The sequence below is a fragment of the Callithrix jacchus genome, chromosome 7 (genome assembly GCF_049354715.1).
Source record: "Callithrix jacchus isolate 240 chromosome 7, calJac240_pri, whole genome shotgun sequence".
Lineage (NCBI taxonomy): Eukaryota > Metazoa > Chordata > Mammalia > Primates > Cebidae > Callithrix > Callithrix jacchus.
This window is the reverse complement of record NC_133508.1, coordinates 149,074,633-149,096,882: the sequence shown is the minus strand read 5'-3', so window position 1 is coordinate 149,096,882 and position 22,250 is coordinate 149,074,633. Positions and strand designations below refer to the sequence as shown.

At 39.6% G+C, this 22,250-nt stretch overlaps 2 protein-coding genes across 16 annotated transcripts in view; one reads left to right on the top strand and one right to left on the bottom strand.

Moving 5' to 3' along the window:
- The window catches only part of CEPT1 (choline/ethanolamine phosphotransferase 1), a 45,625-nt gene extending 32,142 nt beyond the window's left edge, over positions 1 to 13,483 (bottom strand). For 2 of the 11 annotated variants that reach the window (XM_078332737.1, XM_035252446.3), the window contains exons 1-4: positions 12,905 to 12,965; positions 10,524 to 10,652; positions 5,275 to 5,307; positions 4,880 to 5,107 (exon numbers count right to left, since the gene is read on the bottom strand). In XM_078332737.1, the coding sequence (XP_078188863.1) occupies positions 4,880 to 5,017 (138 nt within the window). In that variant the 5' untranslated portion in view covers positions 5,018 to 5,107; positions 5,275 to 5,307; positions 10,524 to 10,652; positions 12,905 to 12,965. Of the gene's footprint in view, positions 1 to 4,879; positions 5,308 to 10,523; positions 10,653 to 11,035; positions 11,070 to 11,136; positions 11,260 to 12,499; positions 12,705 to 12,904; positions 12,966 to 13,293 lie in introns of those variants that run through there. The other 9 variants (XM_078332733.1, XM_078332735.1, XM_078332736.1 and 6 more) reach the window with 9 other exon arrangements.
- DRAM2 (DNA damage regulated autophagy modulator 2) overlaps positions 13,118 to 22,250 on the top strand; it is a 38,951-nt gene continuing 29,818 nt past the window's right edge. For 2 of the 5 annotated variants that reach the window (XM_078332738.1, XM_035252448.3), the window contains exons 1-3: positions 13,118 to 13,172; positions 13,551 to 13,684; positions 21,107 to 21,251. In XM_078332738.1, the coding sequence (XP_078188864.1) occupies positions 21,121 to 21,251 (131 nt within the window). In that variant the 5' untranslated portion in view covers positions 13,118 to 13,172; positions 13,551 to 13,684; positions 21,107 to 21,120. Of the gene's footprint in view, positions 13,173 to 13,548; positions 13,705 to 21,106; positions 21,252 to 22,250 lie in introns of those variants that run through there. The other 3 variants (XM_078332739.1, XM_009001867.5, XM_078332740.1) reach the window with 2 other exon arrangements.

Genomic DNA, 22,250 nt, shown 5'->3' with positions numbered 1-22,250 from the left:
TATTTAAAACATACAAAAAGTTTAAAAAATATGATGAACACCCTTAACAAACCTCTTAGCTTAGAAACATAATTGAAGCTTCATGAACAGCTCTCTCCAATCCATCATGCAGTCTGCCCCTGAAGTACCCACTAACCTGAATTCAGTCTTTGTTAGTCCCATATTTACTTTTAGACTTGATTGCACATATATATATACATAATCCTAAGTAAAGGCTTATTTTGTATATTTTAAACAATTTCTAAATGCTGTACCGTGTGTTCTGCATGTTGCTTTTTCTTTTCAATAAAATTCAGGATGTGATTTGTCACAGAAAAGTACTGTTATTACATTTGAGAAGAGGAGTTGGGGTGAGGGGTAGGAAGGCAAGGCAGATAAAAAAGGGAAAATTTTACTTTTTGTTTTATGCCACTCTTTGAATTTTTCTAACTATGTAATTTTTTTCCCTTTCACTTTTCAATGTCAATATAACTTAACTGGGCAGTAAAATTATGGGCAATGTGCCATTTCAACTTTCTTTTCACTTTTTATGCTAAAAAAAAAATCTAACAAGTTGTTTTTTAGTGAGTTGAATCAAAAGCATTAAAACTAGCAGTATAAAAACAAAAACAAATGAGCATTTAAACAACTTATAATTTTTCAAAAATTTACATTGAAATTTGACAGAACTCTTTTTGGTAACAGCTTAGCTCATTTCCGGCTTTCGTGGGTAAAATATAGGTTAACATCAACTTCTTTTATCTGTCTTATGTGTCTTAACATAGCTGGATCTTTTTCTTCCAGACCTTCCCGATCCTAAAGAGACTGACCAAGACCTGAAAGGAAAACGTTTGTCATCCATTGTCTCTAATGGCAGCTACTGTAAGACTTCAAAAGAACTTTGGTCTCCACAATCTATCTTAACCTAAACATTCTATCAAGCCCAGGTCTTTAAGATAAACTCAAACAGAAAATGTTTAAATTCAGCTACAGCCTGGAAGTCCTCCCACTTTGAGTTGTCCTGCCTTTCTGGACCAAACCAATGTACTTCATAAGGTATTTGATTAATATCTCATGCACCTCTCAAATATATGAAACCAGGTTGGCTGGGTGCAGTGATGCATGCCTGTAATTCCAGGACTTTGGGAGGCTGAGGAGGGCGGATCACTAGGTCAAGAGATTGAGACCATCCTGGCCAACATGGTGAAACCCATCTCTACTAAAAATACAAAAATTAGCTGGGCATGGTGGCGCATGCCTGTAGTCCTGTACCAGGCAGCAGAGGCTGCAGTGAGTCAAGATTGCACAACTGCACACCATCCTGGCAACAGAGCAAGACTCCGTCTCAAAATTTAAAAAAATTAAAAAACTAAGCTGTGCCCCGACTACCTTGGCCGTGTGTTCTCAGGACCTCCTGAGGGCTATGCCACAGGCCATGGTCACTCATAACGCTTATTTGGCTCAGAATAAATCTCTTCATATATTTTACAGAGCTTGACTTTTTATGTGGATGGTGGCAAGGTGAATACAAGCATATTAACATACATCAAGTTGCAAGAAAAATTCCAAATTAATTTATGACACTAAAATTAAAGCTACTAATGAAGTTTTAAATACTTAGGAATAAACAGATCAAGGGAAAATTTTGGCTCTCCATATAAAAAGAGAGAAGTCTACATTTCTACCCTAAGAATGTGAAAAATAAAGACTAACTTATTTTCTTATCTACTAAAAAGATTGCTTTTTCTAAGGAAATAAACAAACTGAGCTTAAACTATTATAATAATTACCTTCCTTTCTACCAAAAGATTGGTATCTGAAACTCTAACCCATTCAAAAAAATTAGTAACATAAAAAATATATGGTAAGTTCACAATACTATACATGTAGACATGAAATGTAATCATCATCCACTGGCATAAAACCCAAAAGAATTAGAGATATAATGAAAGAGAATTTCCCTGGGTGATAAAATTTATGGAATTCTCTGACTCTAACATGATGATAAAGAAAAATACAAAAGAAATAAGGACTTAGATTAATTTGTGACTCGATATATTATGTATTATTAGAGGAAAAGACAAATGGGAAAGGTGCTGTGGAAGAACAGATTATACACCTAATCTTTTTGACCAATGAAACAATAACCATCTACTGTTTTGAACATTATATGCTAGGTACCCTGAATGTATGATCCTCATACCACAAAGTAAGATTTAAAGAAGGTGACTTAGAGAATTTACATATCTTACTGAAGATCACAGAGATAATAACAGCTTGTCATAGAAGACAACCAAGACCTATTTAAATACATTCTGCTTTGAGCCTATCAAGGATAGCTACCGTGCAGCTAAAAATGCACCCAGGCATCTCCATCGTAGGCCACTACCTTCCCTTGCAGAGCAACAATCAGCAGCTCAGTCATACTCTGCCTTGATTCCTCCTAGCAGCAATTCTGAACCATCACAACTAGTGAAAAGAATAGCTTCCATTCTGGAAGTCTCCCTAAAGGTTAAACTCATTTGTGAGAGATGGGAAAGATCAAAGTTTATATCTTAGACTACATTACAAGGAGTTACAATCTCTTGCTCTATGGCCATCATCCGCTATTAGCATAAACATATACCCATGTATATACATTCTCTAAATCAGCTACATCTTAAATCAGCTACCTTGATTTGCTCTGGCATGACTGAATGAAACTGGGGAAGCTCCAAACCCTAGTGCATGCTATTCCTTATTTGGAAACCTTCCTGACCTTCTGACTAGATTCCTTTTCTTCCTCATCTTCTTTCTCCTTATCTGTTCAGGAAATTTCCAATTTTTTAGCCAATCAGGTCAAGCATAGAATGTGAGGTCCTGTTTTGGCCAACAGAAACTGTACACAGCAGTAGGGTAATTGTGTCAGGTTATGAAAGTTATAAAAGCCCCTGTCTCCCTTGTTCAGGTGTGCTCTCATGGCAAGACTGCCGGTGAACTGCACCCTTCCTGCAGGAAGTAAACTAGCCTTGCTGAGTTATCCATTGTCTTGGTGTTGATTTTTCCCAATGATATAAAGCCGTTTCCAACATAATTCTTGGGTTATTCCAATAATTTCAAATCACTTAAGAACAGAGGCCCAGAAAAAGTATTATGGGGTAACACATTACCTAGTATACTCTGGGGTGTTCAATAAATGACTATTAGTGGCTAAACTATCCTTGAACCTGGTCTCACTCCTTGATTCCTATCCTAGAACTAGTACTGGAGGTCCTCCACTGGAATCAACCCACCTTCCTGTTGTTCTACTATATCTCTAATAATTTGTGCGATTTGGACCAAACTCCACTGGGAGTGGCAATCAAATTCTCAGATAAGCCCCAAGTGAAACAATTTAAAGGATATGTAATAAAGAATCCAAGAACACATTTAAGTAAAGTACTGCTTTTCGTTTTTTAAGTATCCTAACTGAGCAATAGGAAGAGAGTTAAAAAGATAATGGGAGCCAGGCATGGTGGCTCACACCTGTAATCCCAGTAATTTGGGAGGCCAAGGCAGGTGAATCACCTGAGGTCAGGAGTTCAAGACCAGCCTGGCCAACATGGTGAAATCCTCTACTACAAATAAAAAAATTAGCCTGGCATGGTGGTGTGCACCTGTAATCCCAGAGGCAGGAGAATTGCTTGAACCCAGGAGGCAGAGGTTGCAGTGAGCTGAGACAGCGCCACTATATTCCAGTCTGGGCAGCAGAGTGAGATCCTGCCTCAAAAAGAAAAAAAAAAAAAAAAAAAAAAAAAAAAGAGGAATTAAGGGTGATGGGAAATGAACACCTGGAAAAAGACAGAAATCACATATTCTATGGGTAACTATGACCCTCAATAGCCATTCACTTTAAGCGTGACCTATGGAAACAGACAAATTGATGAAAAAAGAAAAACACAGGGTTGAATGGTGGTAATTTTATCTCAAAGGATAAATAATCTGAGATTATTTTTAAAAAAAGTTACTTCAAGCTTAAAACAAGGAATGTTGTGGCCATTAGTATCTCATTTAGCTCAGAGTCACTGTGACATGTTTGGTTGAGAATTATCTTCTATTGTCTTGAATTACCAGAAACTGATCAGTCTAACTAAAACAGGCAAAACAAATGCTTATGATTCTCTCATTTATGTAACTAGCTTAGTTCACGTTTTGGTAAGGAAATGTTTAAACCAAAGAAATATCAATTTATCCATTCCGACAGAGTTCTAGTTTTGGTTTCAGGTAATGGGTACAGAGGGTAATAGAATGTAACAGTAGAAGAGAAGCTTGGATCTGAGAAGGCCTATGTGAGAGAATCTTTATAAGCAACAGCAAGTATCCTTTCTTAATGGTAGCCAGAGCAGGATATGGAATAGAAAATATATTATGTTGACTTTTCTTACACTTCCTTTGCCACAATTGTTAGAATAATAAGCCATACACCTGAAGTCTATCAGGCATACATGTTTACAGGATGAGAGAAGGGAAACTGAACAAGTCTCACTCGAATGGAAAACAGAAAACGTTTTGATAAGGCTAGTTTACAGTCTTGCCATACTAAATACCGAAGACTTCTCGCTGACTTTTTTTTACTGACTTTACCATTTAAAAAAACACGAAACTTTTTAATAAAAAAACTCGATTTAGTTTTAAAAGGAACATTTTAAACTCTGTTAACATTAATTTACCTACTAGGATCAGAGTTTACCCTTGGCTTCTGGTTTCTAATAAACAACAATGTGTAGGTTGTACTTACAAGCTTTACCGCAGTGTGTGTTATTTTAAAATAGTTGACAGAGAGCGGTCACATTATTTTATCTTTAGTTAAAATGACCCCAAGATTCCAATTACAATGGTTTTGGTATATAGCAAATGTTGAAATCTTTTAAGAAACTCTTACCTGCTCTGTAGCTGTAGGGCAGTAGAAGACTAATAAAATAGTTGTACAGATGTTTATTGAAAGTCCAATGATGGTGATGAGATTTGGGGCAATCCAGGAGGGAACTCTTCTAACTAGCCATTCCCAATACCCTTGCATTAAGGGCTCAAGCAGGGACCGTCCAGCACTTTGATATCTGTGTTCTTCTAGCCGCTTTAGTTGGTGTCTTGACAATGGTGGTGTTGGTAACTGAAACAATTTATTTAATACACATCCTGTAGTACTCATATGCCCGAAGCCCACTGGGGACTCCGGGTGAGAATCTCCACATCTTTTCCTTGTTGATCGATGCCCACTCATGGATCTTGGTTTTTTTGGTTTTTTTTTTAAATATATATTTAAAGACTGTAATTTACCTTCTTTTGTAGACTTTTGTGGCTGGTGCTTACCTTAAAAAAAAAAAAGGATACACTTGTCAGCCACTATTTCTCTCTTATGCCAACATCACCAAATCAGGAAACAAAAAATCACACTGTCAATAAAGTAGTTAAGTATCAAACAGGACCAGACAACTAGGAGTCTGATTTTGGTTCCAGTCCTCACTGAAAGAAGAGACTTTAATAACAGTATGCTTCCTATTATGTGATAGTTTGTCTGACTTTGAAGCTCATATTCTTTTTCTCTCTCACACTGCTTTCAGTTGTATCATGAAACGAATGTTAGAAATCACCTCATCATTACACATACACGAAAGCTGAGGTCCCAAGGCTAGCAAATGAGTATTGGTATCAGAGGAATGACTTGAGTGAAATGAGTCTTCAAGTCGATTTTTATTTAATGGTAATAGCTAAAATTGCTGGGCGTGCCCTTCATATTACAAAGCCTAAGCACTTTTTACATACTCACTGCTTTAACCCTCACAACACCCCAGAAGGCAAGGTCTATCAGTTATCCCCATTTTTACTGAAAAGTGAACTAAGGCTCAGTGAGGCTAATTAACGTGTACAAATCACACAGCTGGTAAGTGGCATACAAACAAACACAGGGTTTCTGTTTAAACCAAAGGATCAAACTTCTTATTGGTAAAAAGGAATATAGATGGTATTCTCAGTGGAGATACACAACAATGAAAAAAGAAGGCAGTATATATGTATTAGCATAGAATCCTGATGAAATGAGGAAGTAGAAGGAAAGAAAGTAAAATTGGGTTAAGTGACGACTACTGATAAAGGACCTTGAGTTTAACCCTGAAGTATCTGTATTGCATTTAGAAAAGATTAGAAATAACCGTAAGTAGCACGAGGAAATACAAGAGTATTTTCCAAGATGAATTGGAATGGAGAAAATAGTGAGAACAATTACAAATTAGTAAGTACAGTCATCTCAATGGTTTGAAGTGGTGCGGGCCTATATAGAAGGAAGGTAACAATGAAAATATGAAAGACAGTCAAATCTAGAAGTAATTTCTATTTAGATGGAAGAATTGGCAGACAGTACTTAGGGATTAGATATGAGAGGTGAAGGAACAGAAGAAAAAAAGGAGTCAACAGCTAAAGATACTGGTACTGTTCTCAAAAGGGCAAGTTGGGAAAGAAAATCAGTTTGTTATATTTTGGCTTTTGGGGTGTAGGGGGTGAAAGTGGAACTAGGGATGAGGGTGGGAAAGAAATATATTCATGTAAGTTTTAGGTAGAGACATTTTGGACAAAAATCAAAAAACTGGAGTTTTAGTAAGAGAGGAAAAGTTCAAGTCATCAACTCAAAAGCTGAAGTCTAGTTAAAAACTAGAAAGTAGCAAAGTTCTCAAAGGGATTAAGCATGAAGAGAAAAAAAATGAATAAAGAACCTTAGTCAGGCATGGGGCTGATGCCTGTAATCCCAACACTTTGGGAAGCTGAGGTGGGCAGGTCACCTGAGGATGGGAGTTCGAGACCAGCCTGATGAAAATGGAGAAGCCCCATCTCTACTAAAAATACAAAATGCGCTGGGAGTAGTGGCACACGCCTGTAATCTCAGCTACTCGGGAGACTGAGGCAGGAGAATCACTTGAACCCAGGAGGCAGAGGTTGCAGTGAGCTGAGATCGAGCCATTGCACTTCAACTTGGGCAACAGGAGAACCCCATTTCAAAAAAAGAACCTTGTGAGAAAACCACCATAGTGAGTAGGAGGAGGAACAGAGACCACACGATTAAAAAATAAAAGAAAAAAAAATCTTAATAGAAAAAAAAGATTAGTAGCATAGGTATGCTTTGATCTTCTGGTTGGAAACTATCCAGAAAGCAAGATGAAATTCCCAGAAATGGTATGGGCCTAGGACATCTCGCCAATGGATCTACTACCAAAACATGCTCGGTTATCCTTTTTTATTTTTTTGCTGTGACAGGATCCGGTTTGTTGTGCCTTTGCAGGGTGGTCCTGAGAGTGGCAGGTTCCACTTTGTCTGGGGTGGAGGGGAGGCAGCACACAGCACAGGAACACAGTGAAACCAGGCCAACGCCCAGAGGCAGCTGTTGTAGACTCCTGCTGCCCAGAATGGAAGGCACTAAACTGAGACTGGGCCATGGCTACAGGACTGTGAACCCAAGCCTCATGTACATTCTGGGAAGTGGGGCACAGGGTCACATGCCACAAAACATGAAATGTAGGGACTCAGCTTATGAGTTACCACATGGACAAGTAGGTACTGGGCAGGGGACACTCAGCCAACAGTCTGGTATGGACATGTGAACACAATGTTGTGTCATATACAGACCAGGACTTCTTTTCCTATATCCCCATAAATATCAAATTCCAAAATTTCAATGTTACTAATGACCTAAGGTGGCATCTAAAACCTCTGTCAATCACATATCTCAATATTTGGTTTAGAAAACAGTCATTACAGTCAAGTTAATGCCCTTAAATAAATTTTCAAGAATCTCAAGAGACTCATCGGTGTCACAATTTAACCAACTGAGGTGTCCTGAAATAAAAATATTTAATATTTTGCCAGATGCAGTGGCTCACACTTGTAATCCCAGCACTTTGGGAGGCCGACATGGGAGGATCACATGAGGTCAGGAGTTGGAGACCAGCCTGGTCAACATAGTGAAACCCTGTCTCTACTAAAAATATAAAAATTAGACAGGCATGGTGGTAGGTGCCTGTAATCCCAGCTACTTGGGAGGCTAGGGCAGGAGAATTGCTTGACCCCAGGAGGCGGAAGTTGCAGTGAGCCGAGATTGCACCACTGCACTCCAGCCCAAGCAAGACTCTGTCTCAATATATCAATATATATACATATATTGATATTTCAAATCAAGGAGAACAAAGCTAATTCCTTATATTTTGAGGAATTCTTCCACACAATTGTATAACAAAGTTACTCAATAAAACTGTTTTAAAGTAATAAGATCACTTTATATCAAACGAGAGCCCATTAACCACCAATAAACTCAGCAGCTTCATCATAGCCAAATTTTCTACAGTCAAATAATGATATATTTTTGTTATTGGTAAGTGATAGTCAGCTCTTATGGAATTCCGCTTGAAATGGTAATTAAAAATCTAGTCAATTCCATTTGTATTTTACTGTTGCAGGGTTCCATCCTCTTACTGTAAAAAAAAGAAAAAAAAATGAGTGCTAGCCTGCTTTTGGCACTAAATAGCTATAAGCAACTGATCTTAATGGTTTTAAGTTTGAGCATTTGGCAGGACTAGTTGATAAACTGATACTTTCCCTCCCAGTTTTTCCCCTCTGTGACCTAGATTTTTATTTAACCTTCTATTTCTCTTTTATAAAAATCTACATTTTATTAAACCCTTCCAGATCTATTCTAGCCATTGAATAAATTCATACCTGAAAAGAGGCAATGAGTTTTTGAAGGTTTTCTTTGCCAACACTGCAGCAACATTGTATCTGTGAAGCTATTAGCAACAACACTGCAAATATAAATTCAGATACATGTAGTCTCTGACCTACAGGTGGCTTCTTTACTTTCAACACATGTACATAGATGCAGAGGTTGCAGTCACTGCCACAGGCTCATCTCCACTCTTCCTACCCTCACATCTGAGATCCAGGGACTATGGCCATGAAAACCATCACAGAAAAAAATAGAAATTTCTGAATTTTAGCAAATGAAAAGCAAGCATATGGAGCCACATAGGGCAGGTGGCTACAGTAGGAAGATCAGGACAATAGGGAAAGAAAGGAAACATGGATGTGGGGTGGGAATATGGAAAGGAGGTAGAATATTAAAAAAATTATTCTACATTGGGAGCAGTGGCTCACTGCCAGTAATCCAAGCACTTTGGGAGGCTGAGGCAGGTGGATCACCTGAGCTCAGGAGTTTAAGATCAGCCTGGGAAACAAGGCAAAACCATGTCTATACAAAAAAAATAAAATAAAAAATACAAAAAAAAAAATTAGCTTGGCATGCTAGCCTGTGCCTGTAGTCTTATCTACTCGGGAGGCTGAGTTGGGAGGACTGCTTGAACCCAGGGGCTTGAGGCTGCAGTGAGCCATGATCACGCAACTGTACTCCAGCCGGGGCAACAGAGCAAAATGTGTCTCAAAAACAAACAAACAAACAAACAAACAAACAAACAAACAAAACCCAAAAGTTATGTTATCTACCTGAAATTTTTACATGCAGGCAGGCCTATGCCCAAAAGGATGAGCAGAAAATGTCCTTTTCTTACCACAGTACAAGTAACAAAAAGAAAAAAGTAGGAAATTAAAATTATTGCTGGCTAGCCTAGAAACCCAGCCACCACTCTCAATAGTTTTTATGAGAAAACTACATGATTACAAGTTTCAAATGCATTCAGCCAACATTTGAAGGATGTGAATGAGGTAGACATGATCCCAACTTCTATGTCCAGTGGGAAAATAAATAAAAACTATAAACGAGCAAATAAAATTATATACTGTGATAGGCACAGAGAGGAAAATAAAGTGCTGAGCTAGAAAACAGCTGGGGGTACACATTTTAAATAGGGTGAAGTCTTCAAGAAGTAGCTTTTATACCAGGCTCAGAGGTAAAGAAGGAGCCAGACATTTCCGGAGAGCAGGAGGAAGAATAATCCCAGAAAATGGTACATGCCCTGAGACAGTAAAGAGTTTGTCTTGCTCAGGTACAAGAGAGATCACTATGGATGGACAGGAGTAAATCAGATGGGAGGATGGGATAAAATGAAGTTTAAAGAATTTATGCAGAGTTGTGATTTTACTTGGATGTAATGGAGAGCAACTGATTATAAAGAAACGTATTACTTTAGAACACAGCCAAAATTATTTGTTAACCTGAGGATATGTTTTCATACATCATAATCATAAAAGTGAATATTTTAAACTGTAGAAAATTTCCAGCAGCTGTAAAGCTGCAAGTCAGTTCATAATACTGTCACAGTCCTATAGCTATTGCAGCCTTGTCACTTGTAATCAGTAAACTTTCCTACTCTGTTAAAATCTGGCTCTAGTGCTCTGCTCCCTTCAGAGCACTTATCACACTTTGAACTTTTTTGATTTTTTTTTTCAGTCTTTCCCCCACAAGTTCTGTCTACTCTACAAGTACACAGGCAAAGCCTGTCTTGTTAACATTCTTTTCCACAAGCTCATACCATACTTAGCACTAAGTAGACAATCAATACTCATTTTAATTTTTTGAGATAAGCTCTCACTCTGTCGCCCAGGCTGGAGTGCAGTAGTGTGATCTCGGCTCGCTGCAACCTCCTCTTCCTGGGTTCAAGAGATTCTTGTGTTTCAGCCACAGAGCAGCTTCAAATACGGGCATGTGCCACCACACCCTGCTAGTAGGTAATTAGTACTTTATGAACAATCAACAAATCTTATTCATCTAGCATTTAATGAACACTTAGTTGTTCTAGACTCCGAGAAAACGGAAAGACTGAAACATACCATTCCATATCTTTAAGAAGCTCAAAAGGGGGAGGGCGGGGTCTCATAAACAGCTAAGTTATGAATGCAGTCAACAAACTGTTTTGTAAGTCCAAAGGAGAACACATATGGTCAGACAAAAAATTCTCTTTGTGCAAACTTAACTATTTACACGGAAAATCCAACAAAGGTACCAAAGTATAATCAGAAATATTTAACTAATACCTTTATTTTAAAAGTCTATCATGCAAAACAGCTCGTTTATATCAGCTGAGGATAATGGGATACTGCCTACCTTATTCCTGTGTGGACTTCAGCATGGGGAAAGTCTGACAAATATCACATTAAAAAAAAAAAAAACCTCTAACTGCTGAGCAGTGCATAGGGTAAGCTTACCCAATATCCAACCTGTTGTGTGAAATTCCAGAATTTCCAACCCTACCAGGTCTAGGGGTGCCAAGTTTTCATCTGCACTGATTCAGCAGTATGTTTACAGTCTTTTCACAGGTAACTGGCTACCTAAAGAAAAATAGTCATGGCTACACTAGCAGAAAGGAAGGGCAAATTATAAAGAACAAGGAAAGAAAGGAAGAAAAAAAAAGAAAAGAAAACTAATAGGATCACAGGATTAAGTTCAGCATTATTTAACAAGTGACACACAGAGCAAGTTGACAAAAACAAAAGCCTTTTCAGCATACTCAGAAGCAAAAAGAGGGCTGTGCAACGTTTTCCTTAAGTAAAATAAATCTTGCGCTCCTTAAAAGAGGAAATAACTTTCTTCCCCCTTAAAAGCAAGCACACACACACACACTCCAAAAATCAGCAAGAGCTTGGCATTCTATAGATTTTTCTAGTCCCTTAAAAAATAGCACAGCATGACCCTCAAAAAGAATATCAGCACCTTGAGCCAGCTTAAAAAACAAATCCGCAGCCTAGAAAACAAAGAAATTGACCGTCTGATAAAATGTGGTTGGTGTTAATAAAGGCAGATTTATCTAATTTATTTCTTAAACAGATGTGTTGTAAAAACAAGTGGTGCAGCTGCTGTTACTGTTATGCAAAAAAAGAAAGAGAAAAGAAAGAAAAGAAAAAGAAAAAGAAAAACAAGTTGTGCAAGGGGCTTTAGCTTTTCTCAGCATAAAACGAATATGCAACCAAATGCTTTTAGAACCTCAACTCGAATTTTATGTAAATGGCAATGGATCTAAATTAGTAACGCTCCAAATGTCCTTACCAAAGTCTAACTTGTGTTCTAAGTCGTTCAACTCAACATCTATGTATTGGACATATTCCTACCAGTTGGAGTAGGAAATGAATCTTTATTCTTTGCCCACATACAAAACAAAACACTAATATTTGTTGAAAGACAACTAGGAATTTGCCTATACACTGGATTTACTGATGAACTAAAAGACTTCAAGCAAACTTACATATTCAATACTAATGATGCAAAAGGGCAAAAATGACACCAAAAGGCCAAGCACTGTATTGAGGAAAACAAGTTAAACATGGCTAAATATAAAGATCCCATTCATCCAGTGTTTCTGGGAATACCGTCAAACACCAGCAACTCTTCTGGTTCTCTCTCTTCGCAAGAATACTGCTGAAATAAACTCCAGCTAGCAATCTCACAGCTTATCAATACAGGCTGAAATTTCTAGAAAAGTTGCTGACCAGAAGCGAGGCCCAGTCACAAACATCAGCACCACATTTCTAAGGGGAGGCAAACCCAGCAGAGGATGCCACACGGTGTGTGCACTTGCCAGCATTCGGGCAGGAGGGTGTGGACCTGACAGGCAAGGTCCGTTCCGCATCGGTAGCGCCCCTACTCCTCCGCCCGCCCAGCGCTGGCCCGCCACGGTTCTTCCCACCCCTACCCTCGGCTCCCACACAACCGCCCTCGGGCTCCGGAGACAGCGCTCCGCCACCCCAGCGTCTCTACAGAGGGGCAAGGGGGCAGTCGCCCTCGCCTCCCCACAACCCCGCGCGCGAGGCCACCCTGCGCCAGGAAGGACGGCGTTCGCCCCGCGCGAGTCCATACACAGCTATATCCTAAAGATCCGCCCCAGAGCATCCAGTCCTCTCTCCACTCCTCCTGGGAGAAGTGGCCCCCACAAAGTCCTTCAAATCCTTCACACCCGGTGACCGCGCCCGGCAGCCTTACCCCGACCCCAACAAGCACACCCCTAGAAATAACGCCTCCGACTCCAGCCGACTGGGTGACTGATCGGCAGCAGCGCGTTCACGACACTTTCGCGATTGCCGTAAAGGGTGACAGGGTCTGAACGAGCGGCGCCGAAGGCGCGCTCCTCCAGGCCGTGAGCGCGCCCCGGGGGCCGACCGGTCTGCTCCGGAGCGCGCCCCACAGCTCCGCCCTGTTTCATAGCCGGCGGGCTTCGGCTCTAGCTGCCAGCGCAGGTCGGTCTGGTAAGGTAAGCCGAAGCAGGGGAGAAGGGATGGGCACCAGCACCTGGAGCCGCTCCCTCTAGAAGGGTGCGTCAGAGGGTTGGATCTGGCAGGTCGGGGAAGTGGGCGCAGCCTGGAGCCCCTCACCCGCGTGGCGGCCGCGCGAGTCTCGTGCTGGCTCTCGTTGCCTCCGGAGGGTACCTTGTGCCAGGTACCAGAGAGGGGCTGGTCCGGGCGGGAGCTGCGGGTGGGCTCCAGGGGATCCGGGGTCGGGGATGAGTGCAGTGGGCTCAGCTCTCCGTGCTCCACCTTTCTGTCCGCTTCCTTGGTCTCCCCTACTCTCCTCCTACCCCAGGCAGTGCCTGGTGCCAAGTTCCGACTCTCGCGTCTTTTCCTGGTCCTAGGCAAAGCGGAGCGGAGATCCTCAAACGGCCTAGTGCTTTGCGCCTCTGGAAAAAAATCAGCAGTCTAATTAATTCCTCTGGTTTTATTGGAGAGGATTACCAAGAATCTTCACTCCAGTCCCACAAAAGCTACGGTTGAGTACACGGTCCTGTTGTTAGTTCTGGGCTCAGATACCTTGGTGGCTGGAAGGATAGAGGGGGAGGGGAGGGTTTGAAATTATGATCCCTGGTGGCCTTGTGTGTTTACACGAAGCTCGGTTTTCTACACTCAATTGTATCACAGTGGGTGGGTCCCATACAGAAAGGAAACTGCTGGTCTTGGGTATCTTCACATCCGTGCTTTGTATTAGGATACATCTGAAAAACACAGAAACACCGTAGAAATAATCTTTCCAGTTCTCCCAAATTGTAATTTATAAATCAGTAACCAAATGCAACTCTGTTTTGCACTGCGTTAACAGATTGTCCTCATTTCTCTTAATGTAACAATTGACGCATCTTATAAAGACATTACTTAATTTTCTAGACTCTTTAAAATTTAACCATTAGGAGAATATTACATTTGTCATGAGGTCAAGTTAGCGTTTAGAAAAGTAAGTATTTTTAAATTAGATTTTATTCTGAGCCTGATGGTTCTATGCACCTCTAAAAGAAGCTTAGGGCTTTCTGACTGATCGCTTAGAACATGCAGACTTTACTTTCTTATTTCTTAGCATTCACCACTTGGTGAAGACAGCATGAGGAATTCATTTGATTACCAAAGGCATTTAAGTATTTGCAAAAAAAAAAAAATTGTAATCACAGCTTTGATTTGATTCATGTAACTTCACAAAAAGCAGAGAAGATAGGCTACCGATTCAAGAACATGGTTGATTGATTGAGACGAGTCTCGCTCTGTTGCCAGGCAGGAGTGCAGTGGAGCGATCTCAGCTCACTGCAACCTCCACCTCCTGGGTTCAAGTGATTCTCCTGTCTCAGCCTCCCAAGTAGCTGGGATTACAGGTGGACGCCACCACACCCAGCTAATTTTTGTATCTTTACTAGGGACGGGGTTTTGCCATGTTGGCCTGGATGGTCTCCATCTCCTGATCTCATGATCTGCCGGCCTTGGCCTCCCAAAGTGCTAGGATTACAGGTGTGAGCCACCGCGCCTGGCCTGCAAGAACATTTTTATTAAACGTTCTTACTGCCCAGGGAAATTTATTCCTGTATACTCTCAATTATTTTTAAAGGTATTCTGAATTATGAATCGTTACAATTTAATTTTGTTTGGTTGGCAATTACTCAGCAATGCTTGCAGCTTTCAAAGGCAAAAACACACTGACAATTAGTCTTCCTCACCTAGTCCATGCATTTAAATTCCTTAGTTGTCATTCGCAAACTGGTAAACCATTTCAAGCCCTGCTTCTATAAATTGTCAGTTTAAACAAGTAAGACTCTGAAAGCCTAAGGAGATACAAATCCAAGACAATTCATACATAGAAAAAATTCATACATAGAGGCTGTGGCTCTATGTATGAATAGAGCCACATTCATACCTGTGGCTTTATGACTACAGAATTAATAAATCAGCTGTCATTATTATAGTGTGTGCTTATTCTGTTCCACTCCAAAGAACAACTCTTTGAATACTGTAACTCAGAAGCTAAGTAAGTTGCCTAAAATCATACAGTTGGTCAGTAGTAAAGGTAGGACTTACATTTAGATAAATGTCACTTCACAGCTGTGTTCTTTACCTTACATCACATGGACTTGCAACTGCTTTATTTGGCTTAATAATAAAGTTATTTTTTTTTCCTCATTTTGTCTCTCTAGAGGAGAAGACTCAATATTTTTTCTTCTATCCTTTTTAAGCTAGTGAAGGTGTTGGATGTGAGAATGCACACGAAAATTGATATCCTGGAATTAAAACATTATTTAACATGGTACAACATCATTTAAAAAAACTCAGTTGTCAACTCTTTAAAGAAAATTAACCTGTTAACAATGCTATAGCCTAGTATTCTGCCCATGAACAATATCAGTGTGTTGACTTAAAACTGTACATGTTTTAAATTATGTGGATTGAGAGAAAAACTTCTTATTTTCTTTGTGTGTGGATATTAGGATTTACAAAAGGTGCAGGTATGAGCAGATCTGAAGACTTAACATTTTGTGAACTTGTAAAACAGGTAATTCATTTTTCACATTATCAGAGGAACAAGTACATATTCATTATCTCTGATAATACTTTACATATCTTATCTAATCCTTGAATAAACCTCTATGAAATGGGTATTATTTTATACTATTTAACAGGTAATACTAAAAACTACCATTTATTATCTGTCATCAGTGCATTAGGTTCTTTGCTTGTGCTATCGGTATAAGCTATACAAACACTACCCCACACAGTCCAATGGAACTTTTCCACAGTCATGGAAATGTTCTAAATTTTTACTGTCTTGCATGGTAGCCACTAGACACGTAGCGTTTGAGCATTTGAAATGTGGCCAGTGTGACTGAGGAATTAAAAATTTTATTTAATTTTAATTAATTGAGATTTAAATTTAAATAGTTACATGCAGCAGTAGTTGCTGCATCAGATATACAGTCTGTGCTGATAACGTTCCATTTTTCTTTCTTTTTTTTTTTTTTTTTGAGAGTCTTGTTCTGTTGTTCAGGCTGGAGTGCAGTGGCACAATCTTGGCTCATTGCAACCTCCAGCTCCACGAGTCAAGCTATTCTCCTTCCTCAGCCTCCTGAGTAGCTGGGATTGTAGGCATATGCCACCATACACAGTTAATTTTTGTATTTGTAGTAGAGGCAGGTTTTCACCATGCTGGCCAGGCTGGTCTTGAACTCCTGACCTCGTGATTCACCCATGTCAGCCTCCCAAAGTGCTGGCTTTGCAGGCGTGAGCCACACGTCAGCCTCATATTATTCCATTTTTCTTATTTATTTATTATTTTATTTTTTATTGCATTTTAGGTTTTGGGGTACATGTGAAGAACATGCAAGACTGTTGCTTAGGTACACACATGGCAGTGTGATTTGCTGCCTTCCTTCCCATCACCCATATGTGACATTTCTCCCCATGCTATCTCTTCCCCAACTCCCCACCCGCTGCTGTCCCTCCCCTATTTCTCCTATTCCATTTTTCAAAGGAGAAACTGGTTCAGTGAAGTTATGACACTTGCTCAAGTTCACACAATTTTATTTAAAAGTTTTGAGCAGAGGCATACTTTAGGAATGTTAATTTGGTAATACAGGCAGAATGGGTGAAAGGGCAGGAAAAAGCAGGCCAAGAGAATTCCAAGTCAGAATCACATGGTTACAGTGTGAATTGGGAAGAAGAATGGTTTAAACGACTTGTGGAAATAGAATTGCCATCACTTGGTGACAGCATATGAGGACTTTATAAGAGAGAACCTAAGATTCCTTTGAAGTCTTAGAATCCTGATAACCTGAAAAAATGGTGATGTTGTTTACTAAAACAGAAAAATCATGAACAGTTTTGGGAATTAAAAGGATTTTGCTTTGGCTGTTCATTCAACAAATATTGAGTGATTACTATGGGTAAGGCCCTCTGCTATGCTTAGGTAGGGAAGTGGAAGAATTTTATTCCTTTAAGACACTGTTCTCACTTTTCATACTGTAGAAGATAATGAGCTATAAAAGATGTACAAATCAGGTGTTCTCAGAGAAAGGGGTGCTTATCTTATTTCTTTTCTTTTTTTTCAAGACAAAGTCTTGTGCTGTCGCTCAGGCTGGAGTATAGTGGCACAATCTCGACTCACTGCAACCTCTGCCTCCCAGGTTCAAGCAATTCTCCTATCTCAGCCTCCTGAGTAGCTGGAATAACAGGCATGCAGCACGATGCCCAGCTAAATTTTTGTATTTTTAGTAGAGACGGGATTTCACCATGTTGGTCATGTTGATCTCAAACTCCTGAGCTTGTGATCTGCCTTCCTTGGCCTCCCAAAGTGCTGGGATTACTGGCATGAGCCACCGCACCTGGCTCGGGGTGCTTATTTCTACATACAAATAGATTAGGCGAAGTTGTCTGTGAAAGATAGCATTTGAGCTTTTGAAGAAAAGGAAGGATTTAGACATGTAAAACAACAAAAGAGTGAGGAGATTTTGCTGCTAGCAATGAGGTAGACAAAATATTTTGAAAATCACTTTTGCCAAAACACCTAAATGCTGAATGAATTACATTAGCTCATTAAATTGATGACAGGTCTTCTATGAAAGAAAGGGAAATCTCCAGGGCTAAAAGGTTAAAAAAAAAAAAAAGAGCTGAAACTACAGTAGTATACTAGCAGAGTGTTTCCTTTGAGGGCATTTGGCTGATAGCAAAAGTAAAGCACAGTCAGGGACAGGTGACAGGCTGCTCTCTACTCAAAGTGGAGAGACAGAATTCATACCCCTGTAACCTCCCAGGCACACAGCTCCCATGGGTGCCATTCCATGGTGGTTGATGTAAATGGTGCCTATGTTTCAGGGGGTGATGTTTTTATAGAATAAAGTTTAAATTGTACAACTCATGGTATTGGAGAAGCACCTTCCCCCAAATTCAGTGAGGACCCACAAAAGTCTACATACTCATTCAAGGTAGGCCAGAAAAATATCTCCCTCCTGGTAAAGAGAGATCACAAAGAAATTTGTAAATTTTCACCACAGCTCCAGGTGGGGGAATAAAGATACCACCTGAGAACTTGAAACTGGAGGGTCTGCCATCACTCATAGTCAAGGTTCAAATTTATATATCTACACTGTCTAAAAATTCAGAAGCCAAGAAATTAACGTAAAGTTGGCCCGGGTTGGTAATATACCATAGTGTCTGGAAAAAACAAATACAAATTATCGCTGTAATGACTCACTCTTCATTTAAGCCTTTTGGAATACTCCTAGATTTTAAAATTGTCTAAATACAAGCTCAGAGTCAAAAACCATAAAACATATGTGCAAGGGTCAGCTGAACTGACAAGAGACTCCTAAGGACTTATAGGAATGATCAGAAACAGAAATTGACATTTAAAGAGACGAGAGATGAAAAATGAAAGATCCTGGAAATAACTCAAAATTATGTAAATTAAGAACTCTTGTCCTGGAAACCTGTGCTTGAGAAAGCACCGATAGGATTTTGGCAAGGAGTTGTCATGGTTAACTGAATAGATGAAGAAAAAAAATGTTAATGGGAGGTTAAGGACTGACAAGGAAAAAGGAGGAGAAGAGAGGAGATTCCGAAATGCAAATGTACATACTTAGCAACAAATCAGATGGTTGGAGTAAATGACAAATACAAATTAAAAATGGGTGAGATTTCATTCTTTGGAAAGTCAGTCTGAGATGAGGAAGCTGTAAGTAGTCAAAAAGTTCATAGAAAATACTATATTTCTTTAGGTCATCAAAATAGAAGATACTCCTTCAAACATGAAATTATTCTCACATGCATAGAAGTAGTGTAATTTAAAAGTATTTCTATATTTTTAAAAATTATAAGAATTAAAAGCATGAAGTTGTACCAGTGTTTCTTAATTCACATTATTGACTCATTGGTACTTAACAACATCCTTAGTCTGGAATTCAAGGAAGAAAGTGGTGATGTGTGGTACAGGTATATTTAAGCCCTCTGTCTCTGCCCCGCCTCCCACTGCCCCCATGTAGGAGCTGAAAATGTAATAGTGAACACAACCTTGTTTCCTGCTCTCACGGAACTTAAAGTTTGTTGAGGAAGAGAAAACCAAACAAGCAGGTTAAGTATAATGAGTACCTTGGTTGGGGAAGTAAAGGGGGCTGTTAAAAACAAAGCAGGGGCCCTCAACTGAAACTGGAAGGATTGAGCCTTGAAAAACATATAAATTTGAACTGGGTAGGCAGTGTTCTAGTCACCATGAAGGCCTGAAGGTGTGCCCGAGCACATGACACATTTGAAGATCTGCGGGAAATTTGCTATGGCAGTGTGGCATAGTCGATTTGGTGTTAGAATCCCATTGCTTGAGTTTGAATCCTGTCTCCATCACATCCAGCTCTATGACCTTGGTAAATTGTCTTAACCTCTAATTCTGTTGAGGAAAGTACACATTTCACATATTTAAGGTATTTAATAAACACTGTTAAGGCATAGTAAGGAGGACCAAGAAATAATAGAAAAACTAGGCTGAGCTGAATGGCTCACACCTGTAATTCCAGCAATTTGGGAGACGGAGGTAGGAGGATTTCTTAAACCCACAAGTTTGAGACCAGCTTGGGCAACATAATGAAACCACATCCCTACAAATTATAAAGAAAAAGTTAGCTGGGCGTGGTGGTGTGTACTTGTGGGACCAGCTACTTTGGAGGCTGAGGTGGGAGGATCACTTGAGCTGGGGAGGTCAAGGCTGCTGTTAGCTGTGATTGTACGACTGCACTCCAGCCTGGGCAACAGAGTGAGGCCTTGTCTCAAAAAAAAAAAAAAAAAAGTAAATAAATAAAAGAAAAGAAAAACCAATTGAAGTATTTTTCCTATTCTCTCACTCAATAATCAACACAATACTTCTCTGATCATCAACAAGTGTAGCAATTAATCTCCACCAGTCAACACCAGTTGGATGTCTCCTAATTCAATTTCGATGATATCTACCTAGAGATAGCATCAGATCACACTTGTTGAGGGCTCAGTCCCACTAGACCATCTCCCAATGATAACAATCACAAGCCCAGGTTGTCTGTTTCTGACTGGATGGCTATAAACCAGGGTTCCCACCACCCCCTTCTTACGTTTAATTAATTTGCTAGGGTGGCTCACAGAACTCAGGGAAACATTTATATTTACTAGATGGATAAGGCCAGGGATGTGGGAAACGGCACAGTGCTTCTGCACTCTCTCTGGGTATGCCATCCTTAGCCTCACATGCTTGGCTGTCTAGAAGCACTCTGAATCCAGTCCTGTTGGGTTTTTATGGTTGCCTTATTACACAGGCATGATGAACATAACTCTTATCCTCTCTCAGCCTTCCTGGAATTGGCGATGGGGGACTGAATGTCCAATCCTTTAATTATGCCTTGGTCTTTCCTGTGACCAGCTCCCATCCTGAAGCTATCTATGGGCTGCAAACCTTATTTGCATATAGAAGACCCTGGAGATGCCAAGGATTTTAAGAGCTTTTTGCCAGGAAATGGGATGAAGACCAAATACATTATATTTTGCAATATCATAGGGACTGCTTAGGAAGTTCTAATAATTGGCCAAGAGGTGATAGTTTTTTGGGTAAAGTAGTGACAATGAAGACGGAGAAAAGGGGTAGATTTGAAATGAATTTAGGAGGTAGAATAAACAGTACTTGGTACTCAGTACTTCCTATGGGAAGATGGGACAGAAAGTTAAGTTTCTAGCTATGTCAAGTGGGTGGTGAATCTTGGTTCCACTCACTAAGAAAGCGAAGGAGAGCAGATGTTGGGGTATGGCATAAGGGATGATTTCAGAGGTGGAACAGCTTGGGGTGGTAAGTACAGGCTGTGGGCATGGATGGCTAAAGTAGGATGAGGAAACCCTTGTGAATTATCTGTTCTATTTGTTTTTTCTATTTCAGAAAACTTGTTTGAAATGTGGTGGTTTCAGCAAGGCCTCAGTTTCCTTCCTTCAGCCCTTGTAATTTGGACGTCTGCTGCTTTCATATTTTCATACATTACTGCAATAACACTCCACCATATAGACCCGGCTTTACCTTATATCAGGTAAGTGAAATGTACTCTTTGTATAGCAGACTCTTTATGTCTCATTCTTATTTTAACGTTGAAGCCAACATTTAATGTCAACCTTTTAAAAATCAGATTTGACATTGACATTACAACAATAAAGGGAATGTAAAAAGGAATTGAATTTGACTTGTGTTTTATGTGATAGAGAAATGTAGAGACAGCCCAGGAAGATTCAGTTTGTGAACTGGTTATTGAACTGAGATGCCTTAGTGCCTTGTTTTCTAAGTATTTGAAATTGTTTGAGAATATAGAATTAGAATGATTCTCCCCTTAAATTTAAAAAAATGCTGCAATAATAATAATAATATGAAAAGATAATGGAAATGACAAACATTTCTTGATATACTTACTGTGTAGGAAGTGATTTTCTAAGCATTCTTCATATCCTAAATAGTTGAATCCTTACAGCAACCAGATGAGGTAGGAACTATGATCCTCATTTGAGAGAAAAGGAAATGAGGTGCAGGGAGGTCAAGTGATTCACTCATGGGAATACAACTCAGTTAGTGTTGGAACCAAGATTTACACCTGGACAGTTTGACTCTAGAAGCTAAGCTCTTACTCTTTATGCTGCCAAAAATTTATCAATAATGTTTTTGAAATCCTTCAATGAATGAAGTAAGAATGAGTAGTTAGTTACATACGCTATGTCCATAACCCTCTTTTTTTAAAAAAAAAATTGCAATAGCAATAAGTAATTATTACAACAAATTTTAAACAGTACTAGAGAGATTATAAAAATAAAAAGTGAAAATCCCTTCCCGACACCCTCCAGTTTCTATACCCTAGAGGTCATTCGTAGTTTGGTAGATTTCCTTCCAGAGTTTGGTTTATCTTGTTATCACATTTGTTCAAAACTCTCTTTTTTTCTCCTTCTTTCTCACTGTTTTGCGTTTTAAATTTTGTTCTGTTTATAAAATGTGATAGGATGTTGATATACAAATTGCTTATTCTTCCTCCCTTTTTTTTTTGGCT